The 9,027-nt window shown below is 36.2% G+C and overlaps 3 protein-coding genes across 3 annotated transcripts; 1 reads left to right on the top strand and 2 right to left on the bottom strand.

Moving 5' to 3' along the window:
• Positions 1 to 827: 827 nt before the first annotated feature.
• LOC126870009 (protein Skeletor, isoforms B/C) lies at positions 828 to 5,973 on the bottom strand. Its single transcript, XM_050627309.1, has 13 exons — positions 5,132 to 5,973; positions 4,398 to 4,617; positions 4,218 to 4,326; positions 3,899 to 4,137; positions 3,621 to 3,789; positions 3,432 to 3,543; positions 3,139 to 3,275; positions 2,690 to 2,825; positions 2,433 to 2,622; positions 2,267 to 2,367; positions 1,889 to 2,143; positions 1,330 to 1,437; positions 828 to 1,250 (listed from the first exon to the last, which is right to left on the bottom strand). Exons 1-13 carry the CDS (start codon positions 5,205 to 5,207, stop codon positions 1,063 to 1,065), a joined length of 2,040 nt encoding a protein of 679 aa, XP_050483266.1. The 5' UTR covers positions 5,208 to 5,973; the 3' UTR covers positions 828 to 1,062.
• Positions 5,974 to 6,261: 288 nt separating this feature from the next.
• LOC126870525 (ankyrin repeat domain-containing protein 7-like) lies at positions 6,262 to 7,553 on the top strand. The gene is made up of 5 exons (XM_050628323.1): positions 6,262 to 6,295; positions 6,355 to 6,430; positions 6,490 to 6,729; positions 6,791 to 6,918; positions 7,180 to 7,553. The coding sequence occupies exons 1-5, from the start codon at positions 6,262 to 6,264 to the stop codon at positions 7,440 to 7,442; spliced, it is 741 nt and encodes a 246-aa protein (XP_050484280.1). The 3' UTR covers positions 7,443 to 7,553.
• Position 7,554: 1 nt separating this feature from the next.
• LOC126870524 (luciferin sulfotransferase-like) lies at positions 7,555 to 8,954 on the bottom strand. Its single transcript, XM_050628322.1, has 5 exons — positions 8,768 to 8,954; positions 8,595 to 8,691; positions 8,271 to 8,521; positions 7,912 to 8,006; positions 7,555 to 7,848 (listed from the first exon to the last, which is right to left on the bottom strand). Exons 1-5 carry the CDS (start codon positions 8,952 to 8,954, stop codon positions 7,555 to 7,557), a joined length of 924 nt encoding a protein of 307 aa, XP_050484279.1.
• Between the last annotated feature and the right edge of the window lie 73 nt (positions 8,955 to 9,027).

Raw genomic sequence — 9,027 nt, 5'->3', positions numbered from 1 at the left:
GGAAGAATATTTTAGAAGGTGTGGGTACTCGGAGAAAGAGGTAGAGAGGTTTGAAAGTGAAGGGAAGGAGATGTGGAAAGTTTGGGAAGTAACAGATAGATGCAGGTGGAAGAATAAGACAGAGCAAATAAGATCTGAGAACCTAAATACGTTCAGAGATATGGAAAAATAATAGTGCTAGATTGACCAGGTTATACAAAGAGGAATGAGCAAAGGAGGAAAATAGATTGAGATCCGGAAACAAGGAAAAAAAGAATAGATACTGCAAAGAAAAAAATAAGAGGTGACGCGAGCTATGTGGAAAAGAGCTGGAGACGCTGAAGGGATGGCAAGTATGAGGAGCGTGGAGGAGTCGCTGAAAGATGAGGGATAAAGATTGGAATAGGCAAAACAATTAGAGGAAAGAAGGAAGAAGCAGAGAAAAAAATAGAAAAGTGCTAATAAAAGGAGCTGTTACGTCTAAGTAATGGAAAAACCCACAATCAAAGAGGACACAAGGCAATGCAAAGTACATATTTAGATTACAAGGGTAGATTTGAATATGTAGTTTGTTACTTAGTCACCATAGTTTTCTTGTTCGATTTTAAACATAGTTCTTCTTAATGATGGATTACTACTGTTGTTTATGTGCATGTTTGCACAATGTAAACTGGAGGTCACCGCAAAACTAAAAGGCAAGCGAAGGTGAAGATTGCATGTATGCATATATATTCTAAATATGTATTTTACTCTGTATATATATTCTAAAAATGCTAAAAATAGATTATATTTTTTAAGAATTTGTTTCTTAACAAGTTAACATTATCATTAAATATTACAATTGGAAATTCATCGTATGACTAAGATGGTATTTATTAATAAAAAAAATTACAATAAATTCGCACATTCGAATGCATTGATCTCTCTGCGATTTTGATTCATTTCTAGCTTAGGAACGAAACATTCCGCCTGCACGTGTGATGGAAGATGAAATTCTTCGTTCTAGATCTATTTACTAAAATCAGTCAATTTACGCTTGTATAATAAAAAGGTACGACTAATCTTAGTAACCTATATCTATATTTATAACAAACGAAAAAACACAGCCGTTATTCCTGCAAGTAACGATAATCGTTGAGTAACAGCGATGCTTTTCGAATAAGCATCCAGTATGTATATCTTCCAGCCCATATTTGCATGGGTAAATGAATTGTAATAAACGATATCTGGCCAGGTAGAGTTCGGTGTAATTTCTAGCACTCCACCTTCACCTACAAGAAATGACAGTGAATGAAGAAACACTTATTTATAAAAGAAAAAAAAAGAATTAGAAACTTTATATTTTCTTACCTGGTTCACACGTACTCACTAATGTTCTATTAAATTGTTTAAACGTCATAAAATCATCATCTAGTCTTCTGTCTCGGACACCGTGTTTGCTTAAGCAAAGTGGCCCAACTAAAAGGAATAAATTGTTCCGGCATTACGTATCTTTTTTCGAAATAACTTCGATTACAGCCGGTTCTGTTTTTTCACAGATTGAGGAAAATACACGATCCTCTTTTTACAGGATATAATTTCATTTGACGCGGTTGAAACGGCACATCCTTAGAAAATATTCGTTTGACACTTTACACTCGAAGCTTCCTTTCGTAAATTATTGTCTTTGTAAGTTTATAAAATAAGAAATACATTGAAATATGACTAAAAATTAAATAAAAATTTAATCGAAGATTTTTACAGGATTTGCTCGAAAATAATGTATTAAATAAAATGAAATAAAAATTTGTTCTAAGTTCTCACTCTTGCAATCTCTTCTATCCTTTTTATCGCGTGTTTCTTTCTTTTTTTCGAGAATCAATTGATCGTGTAAAAACAGGACCAGGTGTACAAATATTTTATTAGGAACCTGCGGTTGGTCTCGGTTGTCCTCTTCTGGTGAACTCAACACCCGCCAAAACTCTGATTTTACTTTGCGCCGCATCACTGAGTTTATCATATCCGCCGTGTGGTTCATTAGTTATAATCAATGGGTGGTACAAATTCGGACTGTGAGGATTATTTCCGCCGTGAACACGGAAATTGTACGTCAATCCCCGACGCAGATATAGTTTGGGTACCAACTGACCCTCGATGTACCATGCCAAACCTGTAGACGTTTGTCCTACGAATTGAACAAACTAATATATTGCTTGATATTAAGTATCCCATAAATGAAGAAATATTCGCATTCTCCATTAATGAATATAATCAAAATATTCGAAATATCTCGAACTCTAAATCAAACCTGTAATTCCTTGATAGCCCTTTTTGCCCCCAGACGGGCCAATAGTAGCTCTAAACGACCGAATACTTCTATCAAATATCTCTGTCTTCTCCCAAGGTTCTCTGGCAAAATAAAGTTTCCAATTAGTAGCATCTGTATAAATATAAATCATCAGCGTGTTACTTACATTAGTTTCTCATTGGTTTCCGTAAAATCCATGCACGTGTTCTCCGGTTCTTCAGGAACTAGTTCTAACTTCAGATCGCTCTTAGGATATACATCGTGGAAAGTCGGCTCTTTATTTTCATCCAATCTTCCCAAAGCCCATATCACGTAAACTGGTCTATTCGTCGGATACTCTTTATCTCCTGGATCAGCTACGATATAAAGTGTCCCATATAATTCCACTTCGGCACTTCGCTTCCATTTTATGTGCTAACTTACATGAGTTGAGAGTACGTCTATATGTAACGATACTAATTCCATCTTCTCTAACAGCAGTATACATCTGGTTATTATCTAAACCCCCGAATAGTTCATCCCTGCAAACTCCCCTGTATTGGCCGAGAACTTTTCCACACTGTTGGTGAAATAGGAAAACAATTATTCTTTTTGCTTTACTTTTATTTATAGTACATTCTACAAGTCACTCGAGACACTTGCTCATGGATAGTATAGAATATTGGAGTTAGGCATAAATGGATGTAATAATTACAAACTGAATTTACATAATTTTCTATTAACTGCGTTGTAGTATAAGGAAAACTAACTGTAAGTTATGCTATGTTTTGAAGATTTTATTGCAGACCAACTTTGTTAAAGTTTGCGTTTAAAATTAACAAGTGTCTCGTAATGTATCATAAGTGTTGATAATGTTCTTGGTATTTACGTACTGGTGCTTTCGCAGTGATGTTATAATCCACAGCGTAGCCTCGAGTACCGTCCACATAAGCAATCACAGCATCCGCGCCTTCCATTTGGCTAGAAGTTTCGGAACCAGAGAGACCGAACGCCATGTATTCATCTTCACCTAAGGTTAATTAACGTCGTATTATACCAACGCGTAATTAATTCAACATCTGGTCAAACAAGATGATACGTCATTCGAATAATCATTTTTCAAATACCTTTGTTCGAATATTAAGTTTGCTACAAGATAACTGAACATGGTTTTAACTATACTTACTAACTTGTCCTGCTAATTGGATAGTGATCTGTGGACCAAAAATTTCCCAACCGATTTGAAATCGTTTGTGGAGTTGAATGCAATTTGGTAGAGTCTGCGTGTGCTTGATCACCTGTACTTTGATAGATCGATTACTAGTACGCAAAGTTTCATTTCGATAAACTATCGAAGACTGGAAAAATTGATTACTTTTACTAACGAAGGAGGTACGTTTAATCCATCCGGAACTATGACAGAGCCGTAGCTGGTTTTAGTTTTCACGTCGAAGATACTTAACCAGTCGATATTGAAAACAGTCATGTCTCCAGGTAATTGAATCGTTATATCTTCTTCCTTGTAGGCGCGAATTGATTCCAGGCTGATGGAACGCAAGAAAACAAGATTAGCTGAGAAAATCTACTTGTTGAGAATAGAATTAACCAAAATTGAAAGATCTATTCGTTTGAAAATTTCTAATGATTACTTACTAGCCATACTCGTCGGGTACTTTCGTCCCTTTGCTGTTAGGCTGTGGACCAAGTCCAACCCAAAAATACGTGTCTGTTCCCTGCCCATCGTATGTAAATTCTGGTATTTTTATGGTTTTCGAATCCAGAATTACGATGGACCCTGAAGATACTCCGTGTGATCGTTTTGTTAATTGAGAAATCTTTTGCGGTACTGGTGGATCGAATTCGTCGGGAATGTACACGTCGCCAAACGTATTCTGAGAAAAATATTTTTTTTACGGTTATCTCAATGATATACTAACGTTGAAACAACTGTAATTACTATTATACGATATACCTGGCTGCTCAAATCGTACACAGCGAACCATTTTATATCCGTTATTCTTTTATTATCCGGTAAAGTAAGAGTGAAATCCTTATTCAAGTACCGATCGAGGACATTCGTTCTGAAACAAGAAGATATCTTTAAATCGCGTACTTTCATCTCAAGGTTTCTGTTACACCGAAACAAACTGACTTGCCCCATTCATCCGGTACGATGAAGCCTTGTGGACCAGGTCGATTCGACGCACCTGCCCAGAAAAAGGTGTCGGCTCCATTGCCATCGTAGCTAAAGGAAGTTAGCAACAACGTGTACTCGTCAACGACGTAAACGTCACCAGCTACTTGATGATGATACGCGTTCAACTTCCCAAGGTATTTCCCTCTGTATTCCTCGTGATCCGACTCGTCCAGACCTATTGATTTCGTTTCATCGTGAATCACGCTATGGTTAGAAAATGATTACTCACTTGGAAGTTCTTTGTTCCGAATCACGGTCACGAGAGAAAGTAAGGAAAATTAAACTTTACAATATAGATCACTGTTTTCATTATGATCGTGTTTACGCAATACGGACGCTTAATGGCATTAACTTGTTAAATATTCCTTACACCGATACGTTAAATATTTAGCTGTGTATTAAATATCTAGAAAATATAAAACCATTGCTGTTACATTTGATGTATGGCTATTTGACTGATTGAACGATTGATATTAACAACTGATCGAAGCTGATATACTTGTCATATTTGACTCGAATATCTCGAAAATTTCCTAAAACCATCACAAACCACGTTTGACAGGCGGAGATCTCAACGCACGGTCAAGGAACGTCATTCGACGCCGCGTTCACTGCTCGAATTATTATCCATCGATTCACTGTCAGAACATACGGTTCCCTCGTATAATCGACAATTTTGAGAAACATACCACAGACAGGAAACAGTACACATGTCAAAAGTGTGACAAGAACAGGCGCTATCCACCTCCTCGTAACATCTGCCATCACTTCATCTTCCTTGGATTGCTGGAAATGCCTCAGGTCTTGTTCCTGAACGATTCGATTTTAGTTCTGTCGCCACTAAGATTCATGGAAAAACGAAAGCTCGATCGCAAGCCAGGCGACGAAGCCCCGAGAAGAGAACGACAGAGCACGCAGTCACCGCAATGGACGCGGTTCCGACTTGTTCTGGCCACCGTCTTTAGAAAGTAGACTTTGAGTGTTCGAACGGCTTACTATACCGCTCTCCAGCCACCTTGGCACGTGTTCCTGTCTCGAAGAGAAAGTGTGCGTGTACTGGAGGTGCCTCAAACGCGTTTCAATGTCTACGGCTCACGGGTTCTCTCAACGTGTCGAATTGGAGGGACAGTGTCGTTGGACTCCTGTCTTTCCGGTACTCTAAAATGGAATGCAAGTCAGAGAGGAAAAATAAAGTTGTCGGTTGAATGACTAAACAGCATCCGCTGTAGCGCGCTATGTCGAGGTTACTTATTTGTTTCTAAATGCACGTTTGCGAGCTCAGGATTATAATATTACGGTTCTTTATTAACATTGCAACTATCAAAGTTCGGATTTGTTTAATACAATTAATGTTGATTTTTACTGAGACAGGAATGCCATTTACGTATTCCAAGTCATACAACATTTCTATATAATTAAAGAAAGATCATTGCAGTACTATTACAATATTACGTTTATTGAGAAGTATGTATTGTACTTCAAATTGTACAAAATTCGTTTATAAAATTCTATAATAAAATGAAATAATTAAAGAACAGATATTATACAAATCTTTAAAATTCCTTCTCAATCGAAATTCGTTAATGTAAATTAAGTAAAAAAGAATTGCGAATGAAATGTCAACTCGTTAACGTTATCTTTTTAGTGGGTTAGAGAGAAAAATATTTGTAAGGCGTGTATTTCGCGTTTAAATTCAACATTGGCAGTACATACATGTATGCGTACATGATGTTTGATCGATTTAGAGCCGGCGCAATACAAAGTAAATAACTCTTAACAGTATGTTTACTAAAAACTCAAACACTTCATTATCTCGACAATGTTGAACACAGAATTTAATCGTCAGATAAATGGTAAGATATTATACTGATATGATTCTTAATTCCTCGAAATAACATCTTATGATTTATAGATTCGGTCGAGGAGCAATTCATATGGCTTCTCAGATTCGCTACAGTAAGAAAGATCAAAGATTTTTTAACGAAAATGTGAGTAAACGAATTATACCGATTATATCTGTCGTTAATAACTGTTGCTATAATTGTAGTCTATCGATAGATCTACATTATCCTACGCCAAATTTAAAAACGCCTATCACGGCAGCTATCGATCGCGGTGATCTGCAGATCTTATCGTTTTTGTTAGAGAAAAATTCAATTGATTTGGACAATACTACTACTCAACCTTGGGCTAGGACTGCTCTTATGTACGCCTCTTACGTATCCAGAAATCCAGAAATATTACAGATTCTTTTGAAGAAGGGGGCAGATCCTGGAAAAGTGGATATGTAGGTCGTACAATTAATATAAATATCTGTGCTTTTATTTCTAATAAATGTACACTTGTAGAAGAGGTTGGACTTGTCTTCAATATGCGATTGTAGCAGAACGATCGAAGAATGTAACGTTTCTTTTAGATCACGGCGTTTCAATAAATCAAAAAGACGTACAGGGAAGAACACCGCTTATGATCTCAGGTGAAAGAAATCAAAGTGAAGAACGATTAAGATTAATTTAGACTGTCAATTTTTATGAGCACAACTAACAAAATAGGATTCAAATAGACGTTCTTTTATTCTATTAAACGTTATAATGAAATTGTAAAAATTATCTTACTTTCGATATTTTATATATATTTGCATGTTATATGCATTTTATGATTTTCTTTATACTTAAATTTCACACAAGTACGTAAAAATCGTAGTCTACTAAGTATTTATTAAGAATCATTTGTCCAGTATACAGTTCGAACGTGGACATTCTCTCGATTTTATTGGATCACGGGGCTGACGTCAATATACGGGACAATATGGGTTTCATCGCCCTCCAAATAGCAATTTTATGGAGAAAAAGGGACGCAGCGATTATATTAATCGAAAGAGGAAGCGATATGAGCGTTGTTACACCTTCAACCAAGGCCACAATTGGACAACTTTGTAGAACCAGTATGCCGAACATTCTTCGATGCCTCGAACCAAAAAGATATTATAGCATTGATTGATATTTTTATTATAACACTGTTTTCCCCCGTATTACAAAGCTTTTTCCATTCTTAATATAATACATTTCGTTTTTCAATTATTAAAAATGTATAAATATACGTACAACGTCGTTCAGAAATTGAGATGGTACGGAGAAAATCTTTCTTTTGTTAATCTGTCAAATTCTTGGATCACGTTGTCGGGCAATCTCTCCTTCCACTCACCGACTTTACCACTTCGGATAAACGAACCTTCAACGGTGATTTTATTCCGCTCCTTGTTCCTTCGAACCACATCCTCCTGATTCACAGCTGGATTTTTCTTCATACTGGCAAACTTCAAATGTTCCTCCAATACTTTTACTTGAGCGTCAGTCAGAGTTCTATCAAGGAACGCAGCTGACTTCCTTATCGCACCAGGCAAGTCCTAAATTTTACAAAAAGGATATTCGTATCCTCGAAGCAACTGCAACTGTTTAAGTTTACTTACAGCTATCATATATTCGTATTTCAATAATAACATATTGAGTGTGGTCTGCTTCTTCCAGAAGTCGAGAACATGGTCCCAATATGAAGTATAACTCACTACAAAAATAATAATTCTATGATAAAGTTATTATATAATTCATACGAGGAGCAAAAATACATATCAAATTTCACGATCGAATAAAATGTCAATTTTAGTGGCACAGAATCGATCAGTACGGAATTGATGGATATCGAATTTTAAAATCGCTAATTATGTCTCTTTTATCTACGTGTTATCTTTTATCATCAATTGTAATAACATGCACGTACGTTTATCTGCTAGGAAAAGGCGACAGAAATCGGGAAAATTGCCACGATAACCTTCTATTATTTGACAATGATGAAAATAAGAGATGCAGGTATCTTTTGGATTTCTCGCCACGTAAATAATCTTCGGCTTTTTCTCGCCTGTCCGAATCTGGCGTGGAAGTAAATCAAAAGGTAAATGAGTTTTGATGAATCTTGGAGAAGCTTTATTTTTCGTATACTCCACGCTATCCACAGTTGACAGAGGTAACTGCACTTCCGGATGAATTTTTGTGTAAGGCAAATAATCAAAAAGTACGGAGTACCTAATAGAACACATAATTTGTATTATTTTTAATATTTATAAAAATCATCGATCACTTCGCTTCGTTAACTTACTCAAAAAAGGGGAACCTTTCGGATAAGTGAACTTTGGCTCCTTCAAAGTCTAAATTATTTGCGACGTTCCAGATCATTTCCTGAGTCCATGTTGTTCCTATAGTTACGTCGTTCAAATTAAAATGTAACCTTTTATACCCTCTTATGACTTAATAAGATTGACTAAGATGTACCAGTCTTTGGAAAACTGCAAACCCAAATATCGTCATTCTTGACTTCGAAGTTTTCAATTACGTCTGCAAAAACTTCGTATCTCGTTGGTAAACAAAAACCGCGCACTTTGGTGTATCCAATACGAAATTCATTTGTAAATTGGTCCTGTAGAATTTGGTCCAAGTCATCGGTCCGAAGAGTTGTCATTTTAAAACGCTATATCCTATAAAGTTGTATTTTATTCGATAAACACGGCTGCTTTTCGTTTTACGCGCTTTCT

The sequence above is a fragment of the Bombus huntii genome, chromosome 10 (genome assembly GCF_024542735.1).
Source record: "Bombus huntii isolate Logan2020A chromosome 10, iyBomHunt1.1, whole genome shotgun sequence".
In the NCBI taxonomy this organism is placed as follows: domain Eukaryota; kingdom Metazoa; phylum Arthropoda; class Insecta; order Hymenoptera; family Apidae; genus Bombus; species Bombus huntii.
The sequence above is the reverse complement of the archived record's forward strand: the minus strand, read 5'-3'. Positions and strand labels throughout refer to the sequence as shown.